The sequence below is a fragment of the Ischnura elegans genome, chromosome 12 (assembly GCF_921293095.1).
Source record: "Ischnura elegans chromosome 12, ioIscEleg1.1, whole genome shotgun sequence".
NCBI lineage: Eukaryota > Metazoa > Arthropoda > Insecta > Odonata > Coenagrionidae > Ischnura > Ischnura elegans.
The window spans coordinates 88557235-88576580 of record NC_060257.1 but is presented as its reverse complement, the minus strand read 5'-3'; the positions used below and the strand labels follow the sequence as shown (position 1 = coordinate 88576580).

The 19346-nt window shown below is 37.1% G+C and overlaps 2 protein-coding genes across 2 annotated transcripts in view; one reads left to right on the top strand and one right to left on the bottom strand.

Moving 5' to 3' along the window:
• Positions 1–14077, bottom strand: part of LOC124169436 (28S ribosomal protein S11, mitochondrial) — a 119875-nt gene extending 105798 nt beyond the window's left edge. Inside the window, exon 1 of the mRNA XM_046548036.1 lies at positions 13954–14077. Coding sequence (XP_046403992.1) covers positions 13954–14062 — 109 coding nt within the window. The 5' untranslated portion in view covers positions 14063–14077. The remainder of the gene's footprint in view (positions 1–13953) is intronic.
• Positions 1–19346, top strand: part of LOC124169435 (peroxiredoxin-6-like) — a 68777-nt gene that overhangs the window by 12441 nt on the left and 36990 nt on the right. The window lies entirely within an intron of this gene.

Sequence of the window (19346 nt, the reverse complement as noted above, 5' to 3'; positions counted from 1 at the left end):
TTTGCGTTATAAGTGAATTGGCAGCATAATCAAGGCCGATTGGATAAGCCGATTGGACTTCGGCATTCGTCGCAATTATTCGTTCTGATTTGAATTCCATTATTTACATATTTAATGCTAGTTTTTCATTACCTGTAATGCTTACAATGTGAGCATTCCTCCAATAGCATTCAGATCACTTTGAACGACTGCATCAAGGAATAAAATTAATAGGAAAAATGCGGAAGGCCTTCAGACTAAGTTTCCAGGAAGAAGTTAAGTAATAATTTTCGCGAATGTGTCGGTACTATCGTCTTAGCGTTAAAGACAGTAATTGGCGGGATATTTGAGGGACACATTTTAAACAACACTATTTGGATAAAGTCCATGTTAAAGTTGATGACTCTCATCTTTCTGTGTGAAAATATACTATGAACAAAAGAATCAATATAACTATCTATACATTTTTAGTGCTTGATGCTGAAAGTACATAATAAATGGAATTTTATCCAGAAAATCAATTAAGTACTACAATGCTTTAATTAAAATTGGGTTATGCACAAATAAAGGAAATAGTTTTGTAACTGAATTAAATTCTAGAGTTTGGAATGTACTTGTATTACGCGTACCTTTGTAAATTCATTCCCTCTCTTGATTAAGAAAATCAAAAAGCCACTTCCACAGAGAGTTTTAGCCGATATGACGTAAGTGTGGGTTGTATACGAGATCCTGAGATTTTTTCCAAAAATGGTTTTGAAAGGAAACTAATTTTGATTAAAGATAAAAAGAGTGAGGTTTGCATGTGATCAGGAATTGATAGGCCCGTCGGCGAAAGGGTAACAGGCACTGCTAATAATAACAGACGCACTTGAAAAACCGCAAAGGAGGAGTTAATGAATTGGAAAGAGCTAAATTGAGGATTTTTGTGTACGTGGAAGTGTAGAGGAACGGCTGCCGAAGAGTCTGGTGTGGAGATTAGAGCAATACGGTGCGGAAACGTGGAGTCTTAGAATCATGAATGAGAAAAGGCCTTTAATGATAGGGGCGGGTTAGGGACGATTTTTATTGGAGGGGGATGGGGCTTCATAAATATTTTTTTGGAAATTCCGCAGCATCTTGGTGGTATGCAATACCTGTAGATAGTAATATAACAATAGATTATATCCCTTACGTAATAGACTCGTTGCAAAGTGTTGCGGTCTGCCCCGTAAAGCCGAAAGTCCGTCGTTCGATTCCAGGTACTGGGTAATTTTGTTCCAGGTAAATTATTTATTATAATTGTTATTATTTACTAATGTGAATTACTACCTGCGTCCACGCGGCGGGACTGAAATGCAGCTAAATCTTCGGATTGTTGGGTAATGATGGATGGAAGTACGGTGGCATAAGCTTAAGGGAACATAACCGTGTTCTGCATAAAAAAAGAGCATTTGAATTGAGATGGCAAGAACGCGTCGCTTCTCTCGTTTATTCTCAATGGAGAGGACGAGAACATTCCAGACTGGTGGCGGTCGCAATGGACGCATCCAGAACTAACTTGATAACGCAGATCACGTGCTCCCCCTCAAGTGCATGGAGATGCATCGCCGAACGCACAGGATAGGAGAAGATGCAGCTCAAGGTCGAACTAAGGCTGAGTGGCGTAGCATTTGCAGTGTTGACGATTCGATTACAGTTTGTGTTTGTGCATAGACCTACCGCTTCGTGACATCTATCACGCATTCATCCTACACCAAACCGAAGGGGTTCGGCACGTAGCCAGGGAGGGTGCAATAAAGAATACTTAAACAAGTCCAAAATAAGTCCTTCTTTACAAAAGTATTGCGTGCGATTGGCTAAAAAAGTTGTTAATTTTTTAGCATGATCATTCATATTATAACATATTTTGTTCTTAAATGATACTTCCTAAGAACTCGCTAGAATCTCTCAATAAATTGTTCTATACGCCAGGGGAATTTGAGCCGATCAGCTACATACAATTACTAATACAATTAAATATGGGCATTATAAAATGATGGGAGTGCTATCTTTGTGTACTCGACTTATTTATCAAATGTGTGACAAATAATAAGTGGTTGAGCCAATCAATTCGAGAACTCAGCTAAAAATACTATTAAATATGGGCGTTATAAAATGATAGGAGTACCTAATATTTTTGTATGCCCGACATATTTATCGCATGTTTACCTAACAATAAGCGGTGCGAACTTTTGATAAAAATTAAGATGTTTACAATAGGGATTCCGTATTCCTAAGGGTATTCAAATGTACATCTAGCGGTGACTTAATATGCGAAGTATTTATATAGAATCGCCCTTGAGACGCGTTTCTACGTCGACCAGGTGGTCATCTCCGTAATCTCAGAGTAAATATAAACAAGAGCGCTCAAAGCAACAATGAAAAGATGACTTCAGGATAATTATGGGAAATGGGAACAGTTTGGAAATTAAATACTTAATGATACTTTTTCTTAAAAGCTGACATATCTCCTTCCTGATTTTGATATGGAAATTTTCAGGAAATAAAATTTCCAATCGAAATAAACAGCATGAAATCAAACGCTGTCGTCGCAGCCAGCCAATCAAACTCATGAGACCCAAACTCCAAACCATAGGCGGACTTACTGGAGGGGGGGGGGGGCTCCCAGACCCTTCAGAAATAGACAGAAATTTTAATACTGTTTGTTATCATTACGTTCGTTTCGTTTTTTGTATTACGGAGCCTCAATCATTAAATTTCATATAAACAACTTTCAAACAACAAATAATAAAGGGAATATTTCGTTCAATTATAATTGTACATATATTGTTTTTAATCTCAGTTGTCAGAAGATCGTTTTCCATTTACACCATTGTGCCCCCCAGAAAAAATCCTGGATCTTCCACTGCTGTAAACTGTAATTTGCTGGTTGCTATACCTACGTCGCACAAGGGGTCATATGAATCCCGTCTGAAGCCAGTCCGGAATTCCGTTTACCATGCAGTGGACACGTGCGCAAATACGGAATGCGATGAAAGTGTATTTTTGAGGCGCAAAAAATATGTTAAGGGATCCTAAAGACGGAATATCATTCGAACTTTTCTTTATTACTTGAATAACTACAATCTGTACAAAAATTACCTATTTAATACGCATATGTGTTATGAATCCTTCACTATAATCCCAAACAGGGATGCAGACTTACAAAAAAATATTGGGAGGCCCAAACCAGGGCTCTTGTCCCGGGAAATTTTATATGAAGTGAGTTTTAAGTTTTTTAAGAATTTTAGAAGATTCATATGATCAAAATTAGAACCCTGATAACTCGAATCTCGATTTCTGGATAACCCGGGGAAAATCGACAAGCCTGACACATTTTTTCCTCACACCCATAACGAATTTTCGAGGGGGCTCGGGCCCCCTCAGGCCCCATGTATTTGGCGCCACTGATCCCAAATCCAGAAAGAAAGCTACATGAAAAGAGGAAAAAAATCAGGACATGGACAAAAATGTTGCAATAAAATATATTGCACAGTTTTGAAGCTAAGTAAATGACACAGCTACAATCCTATGATTGAAGAAAGATAATCAAAACTAACTTATTATCCACGTTGAATGAACAGATCCCGTTTGAAAGAAATAAATGCGTAGTATTCAGCCTTATTCGCAATTGGTATCTGTTCAGTAACACTAGCATGACCAAATGAGCAATTTTTCGGTTCCACTCAGAATCAGAAGCATTCAATAGGGTGGTTTCCTATTATTTTTTTTGCCTAAATCGAAAGATTATTACTCCTGGAGTACGTATTTCACGCTCTTAGATTTTTAAATGACGATATCTATTTTTCGCGATTAAAGGAAAAGTGAAAATTTTCTAGCGCGCGAAAACGCGACGCGTAAGTATGAATGCCGGGAAATCTCTCCGTGTGACGTATTTCTGGTTCCCGCTGCCGCCTTGTGAGGTGACCTTGAGGCGAGTTGAGCGCTGATACGACGCAGGCAGCTAGCGGGTAGCTGAGTACCCTGCTGGCTGGTAGCGCTTGGCTTAAATAAGGATTATTAATACCTTATCAAATGAAGAAAACTTTCCGACCTTAGCCAGTTTTAATAAGTGATTTTTAAGACATGTTTCCCTGAGCTCTGCTCCTCATGCATGCATTGGTAACCTCAGATGACGTATAACTCCTATCTTCTCGTATAGAAACTAGGTCCCTGTGACGTCACGTGGAGTGGCATCGCATGGGCGCCAATCTGGCCCTTTTCAAATGAGGATAAAAATGGACCATTGCCATTCGTCTAAACCGGTATTTCTAAAACGAAATAATTTGTATATTATGAAAACCCTAATGGTGGGTAACGAATCGCAATCAATGCCTTTCGTTTTCTTTGATGAAGGAAACTACCCTATTGTTTAGAAGACTGTATCCATGACGTGATCGCGGATTTTGCCATTTCGGCTTTGGTCCATTCGGTTGGCAATCAACAAATGGGACCAAGTGCATGAATGGGACCAAATCGGGCTAAGATTCTCAGGCACTTTACAATTATTATTATTACCTAAACAAACCCAAAATGAGTCCTTCTTTACAAAAGTAATGCGTACGATTGCATAAAAAAGTTTATTTGCATTTTGCATTTTAAAAAGCATGATCATTTATATTATTTATTTTGTTTATAAATGATACTTCCTAAGAATTCGCTGGAATCTCTCAATAAATTGTTCTACACGCTAAGGGAATTTGAGCCGATCAGCTACATACAACTACTAATACTATTAAATATGGGCATTACAAAATCGTGGCTATCTTTTCATACTCGACTTATTTATCTAGGTAGAATTATGTCTGCCAGCGATTCACGTTGAAGAATGAAAACCGATGATTCAATCTCCTTTGCATGAGGACAAAATTCGGCGAAAAAACACGTACAGATTCATTGGACAAAACCAAGTTAAGTTTGAACATCACAGAGGGGAATATCACTATTATGTTTGAAGCGTAGAAAAGACATAGGTTCATAGTTAGGCTGTCTTCCGGGTTAATAGATTGTGCGCAGACATTCATTACAATAAGAGCAAAAGATGTCTCTAAGTTTCATCCAGCCCCTTGACCATGTGACTGGCCCCTTGCGCAGTTTTAGATCATCACTTTACGTCAAGTTTACTCCGAGAAAGTGATCATGGAACCACTTATTGCGATGATGTGCATTGGGACAGCGCGACGGGAGTCCCACGTGACCTTGAGCCTTGCTGTTTACTTTTTCCAACGGGAGACATAAAGGAACGAGTCCTCAGCGGTTTGTTACCCAACAAATGAGCATCGCTGGCCTCGCATTTCTTCTCCTGTGCGTGAATGAAGTGTGTTATGCGCATCGATTATCTTTACGAGCATGCAAAGCATTTCTTGGCAAGGCCCAGACGACGTGGGCGAGGAAGATGCGTAATCACGCGGTTATCGTCTGCGTCCTTCAAGAGACGAAGGGACGGAAATAGACTCTTCTAGGCAACAATAGGAAAAGTACTCAATACTAGTGATGAGCGGAACTGTGATTTTCGGATTACTTCGTTACCTGTGACTGCTACTCATCAGTAACGGTGATTCTTAACTGTGATTGCGATCACCGAGGTGAATCACTCTTAAAAGTCATTGGTGATTTGTGGCGCTGCTATTCCTGCTACTTTGTCCAATTCCAAGGAATGAGCTCTCCTCAATAGGAACAAATAAACTTGTAGAAAATTGTAAAATTAGGCAAATTATTTTTTTTGAGGGAATAGTTCTGATTCCGAGTTTATATTACAATAATTAAGTAAATTTGATGTGGTAAAAGAATTGATAAGGGGCAATCAATTTTTTATACATATTTATAATCAAACCATCATAATTCAAAGCTTTAGCTGTATATTTCGCACAGAATGTCTTATTCATCATAAAAGATGAATAAGACATCCTTATTTTACTGTTGGTAGCATCATGGTAGCTGCCGAAGCTAACTTCACGGTATTCACAGTCGCAGTGATTTCGAGTATTTGGTGATTTAGTCACCGGCAGTGATCGGCTACTTCTCTTCAATCACAGGTGGCGATATATCGCATATCACTTGGTAACAGCCAGAGCTATCTTCACCGAATCCAGTGATTGAATCACCGATCACAGTGATTTCGAATATTGAATCACCGACAGTGACTGCTACTTTTCAGTAACGGTGATTCAATCACAGTTAGCGATATATCGCTCATCACTACTCAATACAAGGAATCAGTGGCACAGCGAGGGGGGGGGGGGTTTGGGGGATAAACCCCCCCCCCCCCCAGAGCTCAGAGAAATTTTTAAGTTTAATCCATTATACTTTATTGTATTGATATTACTAATAGAATAGTGTAAGGTTTGATAAAATATCCCCCAGAATTCCGTAAAACTCACCATTTTGAACCATTTATCTTAAAATTCCGCAATTTATTAATCTCGCACCTACCGCGTATCCTGGTGGGAATTCCATACCCCCACAAACCCTGGTATTAATTGCACCTAAACCCCCCCCCCCAGCCTTAATTCCTAGCTGCGCCCCTGCAAGGAATGCAATCGGATTCAATTAAAAATAATCCTAGTAAACTTGTGAATAATTATTTTCACCTTACTAACGAAGGAAGTACACAATGGAATCACAGTATTTACGCAATTACTTTCAATTTTTCTCTACACTCTATTCAATGCTTTTCCAAGTCATTCTGTAATACTAATCAGAGGCAATTTTGGGCATTGCGTGGTTCAATTTTGACTGCTCTGACATAAGTTTTTCATGATTTTAATACCAATCAAAATTCTCCTCGGAATACACAAGAAATAGTAAAGGCAGTTGTGAGTGTCTCACTAGCCAAGGACCTTATTGTGTCACACAAAAATATGGACGAAGTAGATTCAGCTTCCTCTAAAAATTAGCTTTCACTATAGTGTTCCCTCAGAATATTTTCCGCTATGCATCAACATGTCTAGTTTATATAGTTTTCAAACAAAATATGTTGTTCACGGGTACGTACTCAGAGTTAAATTGATTATTAAAAGGTTTAACGAAATGAGGCAAGATGTACCTACAATTTTGAAGAAGTCAGTTCCCAAAATCATTTTTAGTAATTAGATTACATTTCCTTCGTTACATCACATCTGGAAAAATATAATTTTGGCTGTTTTGCTGATATTCGTCGATGCTGATGATAAGAATCTTTTCCACTTTCATCAAACCGAGTGAATGGCGGCTCGTAGATAGGTACTCGTAGGGTATCTACAAGGGGTAGCTATGTAAATTCGTGTGTAATTGTAAGCGGCCAATCTGAAGATGTGATGGAATAATAGTTGTAAATGCTCTTATATAGTAAGCTAGGTGCTTAAAAAAAACGTTGAACACAAAGCAGGACATGCCTTTTTTTTCGATATTTCATGTTTCGATGTGCACTTGTTGCTTAAGGTGATTCACAACTAATATGTAATTATTTAAAAAAAGTGAGCGAGGGCGAATTTTCAAGTATTTTGTTTGAGAAACACTAAGATTTTCTAAGACTACATTTCACAGTCTCTTGAAAAAATACGAATTTGCCAAATTTTCCAAGAAAATCGTGGAGTTAACTGTTCTTCGTCGAAAATAAGATTTCTCCTCTTATAGAAAAATGCCGATTGCAATCATAGTTTATCGCTGAAGCTATAAGTGAGAAAATATAATTTCGATGGCAGTATCAGAAGGATATTGAAAAAGTCAAAAAATATATATTTTTAAAAATTTGTGTGCCTTAAAAAATGAGAATTGTCGAAAAATATTGAAAGAACGTAATTTTATAAATTTTGGTCACTATCATGAAATTTGCCTGCAACAAGCAAAAATAAAATAAAAAAATTCTTTCAATGAAAAGGTTGTTTAATTTTACCTTTAAAATGTAAATATATTTGGATGGTTACATGTTAATGTAATATCAACAGAGGCACCTTTTTTCGAGATGAAAGTAGTTATAGCGTGAGGTGTTCACTCACGTGTTAAACTTTATTCTTACCTCATGATGTTCCATTTTCTCTCTCATTTACCAAAGTTTTCGATAGTCTTACGTGTACGTTCTATAATCGCTGGCATTACCTACGATATTAACTAATTCTCTCCCTGAATAAAAACGGGGAGACCATTGAAAGGATGAATTTCTAATACGAGTGAAACATCTCGCAGCGTTTCATGACTCATGCTTAGTCTGCCATATCGATCGAAATAATACGAATAAAGCGGCGAGGTCGGCTTGTCACAGCAAAGGTTCAAGGACAAGAGAATTGAGAGACAATGGAGAACTTCCGGTATAGAATTATGAGGCTCGTTATTATCTTTTACCGGGCTGATCAACGGAGGTGGATGTAGTCTTAAAATGTAGCAGTTCAGCATAAATTCATCATTAGGAATTTACTTGTTCCCTTATTTAAAGAAAAATATCTCTAGTGATAGGGTTTGATAAGAGTGGGAATCGTGTGTGTTACTTTCGTTTTTAGATTAGTCGCTTACCTCTCGGCATATTCACGGCTGTAAACGCTAAGACCGAACTTCGCAACGATTGCCTGTTACGCCCAACGGCGCTCGCATGTCTTTTGTCGGCGGCTTAGATGCCAAACGATTGGAGAAAGCTGCGAACAGCGAAAAACTTTGGTCATTGCCTTGGAAAATAATGAATAATAGCTCGAGAAAATAGGGACTGGATTGACAAACGAGTAACGGGAGTTTTCAAAGAGAAGTGAGAAATGTTTTTGAAGAAAATGAGGCGTTTTAAATAAAAAGACTTTGTAAATTTCATGTCTAGATGTTAATAGAAAGTGAATGTACCAATATAAGGTACTAGCTGAGTTACAATCAGTAAATAAATATTTCCAAAAAAGGTTTGCCGAAATTCTTGTCTCTTCTTTTTCATGTATACGCAATAGAATTCTTTTTATTGTTATTTTGTTATCGTTAAAACATGATAAAAATCCTTCATGTTTCAATTTAATATTATCATATTCATAGCCTTGAAGAAAACGTAAAAAATATATCCAAACACCGGCAAATAATTTTGCATATAATGCTTAGACTCCCAGATGTTAATCAACACTAATGTATTAATGAGTCGGTATTTCAAGTATCTAAACCAGATGATGTCACTCCACGAAGTAAACGTTCGTTCATTGTTATATCTATATGCATGTGAAATTTAAAAAAGTATATTTATTAAAATGTATCAATTTCACCGAGTGACACCTAAAAGTATTGATTAGAAAATGAGAGAGTACTTGATGGCAGTAAACGCGTATGATTTTCATTTGAAGTTGAAAAATACGATTAGTTTTTGAAAAAATGGTATTTTCATATAAAATTTATGAAGATTTAAATCACACCAGATTTGGTTCAACATTGCTTCGAACAAAATAGGCCATCATATTCCAGGAGAGAGTTGATATTTATCCTGTCGTGTTTTGAATCCGACGATTGATATCAAATCAGCGAGTAATACTTTCTAAAAAATACATTGATATATCTGGAGCATAATAAAAATACTACAAAAGTTTACATAAATTAATATTTGTGTTCACCACTTAGACTTTGTTCGTTTTGACCCTCCAACCAAACAATAATATTCACTAGAAAGTTAAACTATTTGTGTCTATAAGTAAATAGGTGTAAATCAGTAAATAGGAAATATTTCTGAAAAATACGAATGTGCAAGTATACATAAATAACTGAGCTAATCAGTAATTATACATAAATATATATCTGAGCTATTCGAAGCTGGACATTTTCCATGCAATGAAAACTCCAATTTCAATTTGAGAGCGCTGAGCTATGATACTGTTGCTATGATATGCTGCGTATATGCTTATAATAGAAATGAATATGATGGTCAATAGTCAACATTCAACAGCCCGTAGTCATCAATTGTTTATAGCTTATACGCTCTAGGAAAAATTAGGGAATTTAGTGCAATAGTGTCAATGGAAGCACTTGTGTGGACTGCATTCCTACTTTCTATGGCATGCGTCGGCAGTGAGGTCTCTGGGTAATACAAGACAATGGCTTTGCTTGAGATAATTCAATGGAATGCTAGGATATCACGCCTTAAATACGTCATTTTCATTTGAAAAATAACCTTGCGCGTAATCAGCCAAATTCCTTCACTTATAAATGGGCAAACAGCCTGGATTTTCTCAAGCTTAACTTGTTAGAATACCTCGGATAATCGTGGTGTGGTAAAATCCATACAGTGAGGATAGCCTTCGGGAATTCACTTATCCCTTAGATTTTCGTCTGGGACTTCCCGCATGCAATAGCATTTGGGGAAACTGGTTGTTGTTCTTGGCGAGGTTTTAAGAGAGATCGCCAAAAGTAGGAGATTGTTGAAAGGGTCTAGCCTATTAAGTTGGTGAAAAGTGCCCCCAGATATTTTGAAAAATAAAAAATATACACTTAAAGTGCATCCAAAATTATGTGTTTACTCCAAAGTTTCAGGCCTTAACAATGGATAACAACCCCAAAAAAATTGAAACACGATTTTTAGTTTTTTTTTAACCATACCTCCGGTTTTTATTTTGGTAAAATCGTTTTCTTGATTTTAAAATGCTAATACTGTTACGTTCTACCATCCTGATTTTTTTTAAATTTTCGGTTGAAAACTAAACTTTCACATAAGTTTGAAATTTTAAAAATTAAATTAAAAATTTTAGGAAACAATAGACACGCCGAAAAAAATATACATTGTTACCCCTATTCTAAAGTTTATTCCTAATTATTTTCATAACACGGTGGAACACGGACAAAAACACGAATAAATGCCATGCTCCATTTGCATTAATCTAAGTTTGATAGGCATTGTTTATGTGTTTATGTGTTTAAACAATGCCTATCAAACTTATATTAATCGTAATTATGCCATGCGGAATTTGTCTCTGGGTAAACGATGAGCCATTTTCATAGAAAATGATCTATATACGTCACTGTGCACCACTGCTTCTTTTTCGGCGGACGAAAATGTGGCGTATATAATTCGACAAAGCTCCTCCTGGTTTGAATTTGCAACTAATATATTGCCATAACAACGCGCTAGTGAAATTATTTTCGAATACGAGAGTTGTAACTAATATTTTGCCTTAGCAACGCGCTAGTGAAATGATTCTCGAATACGAGAGTTGTAACTAATATGTTGCCATAGCAACGCGCTAGTGAAATGATTTTCGAATACGAAGGTTGTAACTAATATTTTGCCTTAGCAACGCGCTTGTGAAATGAATTTCGAATACGAATCCACCAGCATGATCGAATCTGCGTCCAATCTATACTTCCTGGGGATATCAAGGGTGATATTCAGGTGTTGGTGGGGTGTGGAGGCAAGCTCAACAAGTCCTAAAGCAGGGCGAGGCGAGAAGTGGTAAACAAGTCATCAAGAGGAGGAGGCTTCGTTGATTGCCTCAAGGCTTTTCAGAAGCGGGAAAGTCATTATTAGCGGTGTCGGCCGTAGCAGACTGCGAATAATGAGTGCGTTTAGCGTATGTAGGCAGCATCTGGCTCGAGGTTGGGGCAGCTATGCGGTCGGATTCTGTGAGGCTATTCAACTTTGAGAACTGAACAGAAATTTCTCAACATTAGTTCAAAATATGCGACCTCTTTATAACCGTCACATATTTGAGACAATTAACAACGTTGCAATGTTTACGAATTCCTATCCGTTCTTAAGAATTATTAAGGAATTATGTTTATTAAGCAATAAATCGATTACTCATTATATCACTAAGCATTCAACCAAGTAATTTTTAGCGCTATTGTGTGAGTAGGTATATTCTCATTTTGTGAACCGTAATTTATTGTGTGTCCCTCGATTACAAATTAATATGCAAAATGAAAGTATTAATAGTTTCATCGATAAAAATATGAGAAAATTCATGAAACCACCAATGTTTTTCCTTTTACGAATGCTGAGTGAAGCCTGGGTAGTTTAGTAGGAATGAATTTTAATTCCGTGCAAAGACCGATTGAAATACAAGCTAATTTTTCTAAATTACTTTTGTATGGATTATTTCCATGGATAGATGCTAAAACTTGGCTATTGAGCAGTAGAGAGTGCTTAATAATCAGAATAATGACCCCAAATTTTATTCCTCAACAAGGTACTATTTCTTGTATACTATTTTGGGAAATCATGGTCTAATATAAGAATTGCCCACCCTAACGAACCATATTGATATTTTTAAGCTGTTTTCGATGAAAAAAAATATTATAGCTGCAATCCGTAGACGATGCCTTCGCGCAACTGAACAAGCTTCGGCGGTTAGTCCGGAAAAATAAAAATCAGGTTCCACTCTCTTACTTCGGTTTTTATTCTCAGCCATTAGTAAAGTAACTTTTCGACAAAGTAAGTATTTTCGACGCTTTAACCACCGACGTACATAGTAACTACTTACGTTGATTAAAACGGCATACGAAATTTACATATTTCATAGAAATATTAACAGTTTTCACGCTAAAAGTATAGTAGCCAAAAACTAAGAAATAATCAAATTCAAAGAAAAGTAGTGGACTGTATTGTAAATGCAAAATTAAATGTACAAGTTGACACTGCGAAGGCATAATATGAGCCTCTGCAAAAATCTGCACTCAGCGCCAACAATAAAGAAACAAGACAAAACACGAACGAAAAGTTGTTTGTTGCTAGTCTGTTTTGATGCTCTTTGTTTGTTGCTCCAACCAATGGCAGTCAAAGGATTGCAATGCAAACATCCTGGCGCCATCATTAGCAAAATGTCTCGGTGACAATATGTCAGTGCAACGATCTCAATGAGCAAATGCAGAGTAGGTGAGTACTTGTCCTGGACGCCAAAGGGCTGAGGTTTTCGCGATGTAATGCGTTCGAGTCATTCTATTTAAAGACCACTCCACTTTCTCCTCTCCTAGGTCATTGAATCGCATGTCGATATAAACGTGTGTCTAGAGAGGAACATTCTGGTTTTCGATACGGCCGATGGAATTGCCGATGTGTTTTTGTGGTTTATTGGGATCTTATATCGATGAGCTGATACCGTTCGCATGTGTATTGCAAGTGTTGTGGATTTTCTTTTTCATAACCACAAGAAGCACATGTAATCCGTTTCATATTGGTGAAAACTCGCAACCTTATAGTGTGGGGTTTTTCAAGAGCAGTTTATTTTCCGACGAAGTAAGCCATGTCTTACGAACGCCAACTTAATACGTTAGATAATTTCATATAAATAAAATAGACTGTGGAACACACAGATTCAGAATGTAATTTTTCCCACGATCAATAAGTGACTACAACGGCAGCGGTAGCACTTACTTATCGGTTGATTGATTTGTAGTGTAGCCTACTAACTTATGTATTCCTTAATGAAAACTTAACTTATGTCTTCTTAACTTATGTATTCTTATGTTTTTTCTTTCATTGCCCTGATGATGGTTTCAAATTAACAGAGACGTTGGCTATAACTTTTTTGCATAACATACGTTGACCTAAACTCCATGAAATATTTTAACATGCAATGCCGTAATGAATGTATCTGAATTTTCCTGGTATTTATAACAGTATGTTTAGCATGTTCTAGCTTCGCAGGCAGATTTAATTCATGAGTAGTTGGTAGGTTGTGTCTTTGCATGAATGTGGAAGTATAATTTGTCAGTATGCGTTACATTTTTATTGTTGTGCGTGTGGGAATACTCTCGCATTCTAAATGCTGGTGATTGATCACCCCCTGCCTAACACCCTTGAGATGGCTCTCAGGGTATTTTGTTGACATAGATGTATACTGAGGATGTAGACGAAGACGATGCAATGTAGCAAAACTAGTGGTGAAGACATACCTTGAAAATAATACTAGTGGACATGGAGGGTATATTTTTACCTACTTATTGCCTATTCAGTTCGAGTACTTTATCTGTATTCATACTTCGGTGTCGATTAATCTCAGCGCCCAAATGAGAAATAAAAGTGCAGGTACTTACCGTCGGCTCTAACTTTCCATGTTTCTGCTCCTCGGATCTCGTTCCTTGCGTTGGTGAAGCTCTTGTTTTCCAACTGGGTCCCGCGGCCAATCACCTCATGCTGAAGCATTTGTGGGAGGTGTTTTCTATGTCACCTGGTCGATTCTTCTCAGATGCTTTGCTGCCCTGCGGAGCGAACAAGCCAACTTTGCTATTATTGCTATCATATACGGTGAAATTTTGTGTTAAATGTCTAGATTTCAAAATACCTACAAATGAAGAGGATTTGATCTGAAGGTAAATTATGCGGTAAGCAAAGCGAACTTCTTGTGCGTGATTCGTACATCGATATATACTTTGAAGATTTGATCAGTTTATTAAGTGTAAAACAAGAAAATTCGAAGTATAAAAATAAGGATTAGACCAAATAATCGCACCGGATGGCCGTACCTTATTATGTAATCTTAATTGGAGAAATCACACCGACAAACTGCTGTGATTCTTGTTTTCTGTGTATTCGGATCTGTTCAAGTCTTTCAGAAATGAAACTCAACTTCTTTTTAGTTCAAAGAACAGCAATGCAATAGATGGTTGCCAAAACGTGTAGTATATATTTATTGATTAAGCAATTCGAATAACCGCCGTTAAGATGCCGCGGCTGCATTATTTACTAGCGTATATGATCGTTGTTATGCTTAACTTAAGCTATTACCTTAGAAGTGCAACATAAACATCGAATCTTATCATATAGGCCGTCGTACTCGGTGTAGTAATATTTCGTGCCGGTGGAATCTTCAAGCCGAAATATAATAAGAGAATTTGATATGTGCATGTACAACATAAAGACACATTGTTAGGCAAGTTAAACGATGGCCGATACTATTTTTCTTGCCGGAGATGAACTTTAATGTACGCCTGAAACTTTTCGGTGAACTTTTACGGCACAAGGTTGTAAATCCTTTGCACCCGAGATTTTGACATACACATAATGTAACATTTCCATTGGGTTAAGTGTATGTCATAGTGTAGTGTCTACTTTGGGGAGATGGGAGAATTTTCTGGAAAACTTAAGTTAGTAATATGCTTCTTAACGATTTTTGGCAGACCTTTATTCAAGGACCATGCCATCCTCACTCTTCCATCACTTCGTATACTTAACTGCGCCTCATTCGTCAAACAAAACCACCAAAAATTCTATACAAACACCATACATTTTGTTGTACTATGATGTGCGCACCTAAGACGCAGGGAATAGTACTAACATCTACTTATCCTAAAGCTCCACTTCCCTTTTTCTACATGGTCCTCTTAACACAGCCTTAAAGCCTTTACCATAAACCAATTTCGCAGTGTAAATCGAGGTACTGGATTTAATCGGTAGAATTATCTTATTCACAACACGAGAGAAAAATTAATTTCACAAAACATGAATTAAAAAATATAAAATTGTATTTTCGAATTTAACTAAAACGTGTAGGTTATATTACACAGGCCAACAAAAAAAACTTTTTTTTTGGTGCCGGGAGTTTTTGAGCTGATATTAACAATATTAGAGGAGCTGAATCCAAATATGATATCCGTTTTTATGTAACAGCTCTACTTTTTTAGATACGGCGCATTTTATGGTTATATTCTTTCAAATTTTTCATAAATTTCATAAAATATTTTTCAAATTTAAATCAATCTATAAATAAACTAATTCATAATCACTCTGCAGTATTTACTTTGAAAATCACCTTTATACCTTTGAGAAAGGGGTTGGGGAGGATTTGGCGTGTTTGAAGAAGGGGGAGACAGGCGTACAGAGCGGAGGCAGTGGGAAAAGATATAACTAAGGGATGTGGGAAACCCACGGTGGAAAAGGACCCTAGTCATAACTGTAGAATAACGACACGTGGGAAGAATCACAGATAAGTGGAGAAGAGTAAAAAAGGGGGTATAGGGTAAAGAGAGAGTGTGTCTTTGAAAATGGAGAGGCGGGAGTAAGTAAGCAGTAAGGGGATTTCCGAAAACAAATGGTCAAATTCTCAAAGTTTTTGTAAAGCAGCCTCTAAAAATGAGCTCAATTCGAAGAAGCTGTGTAAATCATTGTGATGTGTTTTGTTACATTTGTGGGGAATATACTTTAAAAGAAAATAGGAAAAACATTACAGACTTTGTGAAACGTGATACCTAGGATATTTTGGTGTTCAGCTTGGTGACCAAGGTAAAAAGTAGGCACCGCATGTTGTGTGTAAAACATGTACAGAACATCAGCGGTATTGAACTACAGGAAAAAGGAAAAGTTTAAAGTTTGGTGTGACAATGGTTTGGAGAGAACCTACAAACCATATTGACGACTGTTATTTTTGCATTGTAAATGCTTCGGGAATTTATCGAAACAATCGCCACAAATGGAAATATACAGATTTGCCTTCAGCTAGACACCCAGTACCCCATTCAGAAGAAATCCCGATCCTAATATTTCAGACATTACGAGATGTATGTGAGGATAAATATGAGCCATGTGAACACATTCCTGATTCTATTGACGATAGTGACAGTGACTACGAGGCAGTATCAACAAATCCTCAACTATTTAATCAAGATGAACTAAGCGACCATGTTAGAGAATTGAACTTACCGAAGGAAGCATCTGAACTACTAGCTTCAAGGATGCATGAAAAGAATTTTATGGAACAAGGTACAAAAATTAATTTTTATCCCACAATTGAAAAGGATCTGCTACCCCTCTTTACTCAAGAAGACAATCTTACATTTTGTTTAGACGTTAGAGGTCTTCTGAAAGGAATGGGACTACCGCAATATGAAGCTAGTGATTGGCGTTTGTTCATTGATAGCTCCAAGCGTAGTTTAAAATGTGTTCTTCACAATGTTAACAAGTTTGGCTCAATACCAATCGCTCATTCAACTGAAATGAAAGAAGAATATGATACAATAGTATTGGCCTTACAGAAGATAAAATACTAGGGACATCGCTAGGTGATTTGTGTAGATTTCAAATTGGTGAACTTTTCTTCTTGGGCAGCAATTTAGCAACACAAAATATCCTTGTTTCTGGTGCCTCTGTGCTAGCAGGGACAGACAAACCACTGGATTAAGAAGGAGTGGTCAAAGAGAGAAAACTTAATTATTGGGTAAAAACATTATTGCTGAGTCTTTGGTGAACGGGAGAAAATCACCTTACCGCCCCTTCATGTTAAACTAGGCTTAATGAAGCAATTTGTAAAGGTTCTTGACAAGGATGGACCATGCTTCGGCTACTTTAGAATAAAAATGCCGCAGATAAGTATAGAAAAACTTAAAGCTGGTAGTTTTGATGGGCCACAAATCAGACAACTTACAAAGGATCCTGCTTTTGTCAAGCCATTGAATGAGATTGAAAAAAACAGTTGGCTCTCATTTGTTTAGGTAATAAAATTTTTTCTGGAAAATCACAAGCGAGATAAATTATATTGAGCTGGTAAACAATATGCTCTCCAACTTTAAACCACTTGGATGTAATATTAGCATAAAAGTTCACTATACACAGTCACTTAGACTGTTTTCCTGAAAATTTAGGCGACACAAGTGAAAAACAAGGCGAATGATTTCACCAGGAAATCAAAACAATGCAAGATCGCTACCAAGGAAGATGGAATAAACATATGATTGCAGATTACTGCTGGTGCTTAAAACGAGACTTTTTTTAACAAAGTGCACGCAAGAAAATCGCGCAAAAGGAGCTTCCGTAGTCTTGAGTGACGTTTTTACGTCTTTTTTTCTTTAAATTGTTTTATTTCAGTAAAAAATGTTACTATTTGTATTCAATTGTATTGTAAAACTATTGTAATTGTAGGTGATTTAACATTCCTATAAATAAATCAAGTCTTCATATTTTGTGGTTTTATCATTTATGTAGTATCATCATATTGAACATTTTTTTACGTAAGTAGCAACATATCTGTATCTGGAAAACTAGAGCTGATAGGAAAAAACTAATATCATATTTGGATTCAGCACCCCAATTATACTTGGAATCAGCTTGAAAACCTCCGGCACCAAAACCACTGTTGACCTGTGTTATCTTTACTCTGATGACAGTATAATGTATTTTAACCAGGGATGACAAGTGAAACTAAACGAAAATGTTTCGTTTCGATCCTGAGTGAAACGAAAATACCGGGACGAAACTTTACTCCCGGGAACGAAACTAAATTAATCGAAACTTCGCTGCTCATAGTTAAGTTTCGATTCCAGAATTTGAGTGGAGGGGGAGAAGAGGGAATAGTTTCGACCCATTTCATTACAGAATGTAGAGGATTTAAAACATTTAGCTTCGTCATATTGCGACTGAGCACTGCGTTGCGCATTATAGGTGGAAAAGTGCCCCATGTCCCATCTAGAGGCGGTAGGCTGAACCTCTACTTCATTCAACCATACTTCGTACTCGGTGTGTGGATCGAAACTAAAATGTTCGAAGGTGAATCACGTGGTCCCTCCGGTGCGAAACTTTATCTGAGTTTCGTTTTGTCCCAGAGTTTTAGTTTAGTTTCGACCCGAAGTAGTTTTGACTCCGATTTCGTTTCGACCCTCAGTTTAGCTCTCGGGTTTAATTCTTTTTTGATGCTTTTTCGTTTCGTTTCTATATTTCGCCCCGGCAACGAAACTGTTGAAATTTTACTGATTTTGACTTTCGTTTAGTCTCGATTGCCATTCCTGATTTAGGGTCCCGCCCCACAAGACAATTTACATTTGAACTCGCATTGCTGTGTTCATCCTTAAAGATTTCGTTACAGTATAATAAGTGGAAGGCAAGAATGGAAAAGGAAGACTCCGAACAATATATATGGAACAAGTAAAGAGAGATGTGAAAGAGAAGAATTACGTAGGTGTGAAAAGATTATAGCTGATAGGAGAACTGAGTGGAGAGCTGCGTCAAACCAATCCTAGGATTGTTGACCAGTGATGATGATGACAGTATAATATTTTTTTGGCATATTAACTTCCTGCAATGCTCCTTTCCGTGTCCCAAATCAATACGAGTAACAGGGTCTCATCATTAACGTGTAAGCTTTTTCATTCGATCTTCGATTTCACTCGTTTCTTATATCTGTCGTCCTTGATAAATCATTGCCATATCCGTCATGGCTTGATAAATGTTAATATAGGCATGACAGATTGCCTCCATGAATAGAAATCGTCTTCGCAATCAATTTCCTGTCATTAAGAATTATTTATGCTCCCGAGTTTATTCATTCCTCTGATCGTTCTCTTCATCGCCCTCACGAAAACTCGCGCTACGAATTCAAAACAAGATTATGTAATTTGCTTTCACTCAAGAGTGTCTTACTTTTAAGTCCTCTTTTCTCAATTATTATGTCAGTGATGAGACATTTTGGCTTTTTAAAAATCTTATCGTGCCGATATCTTAT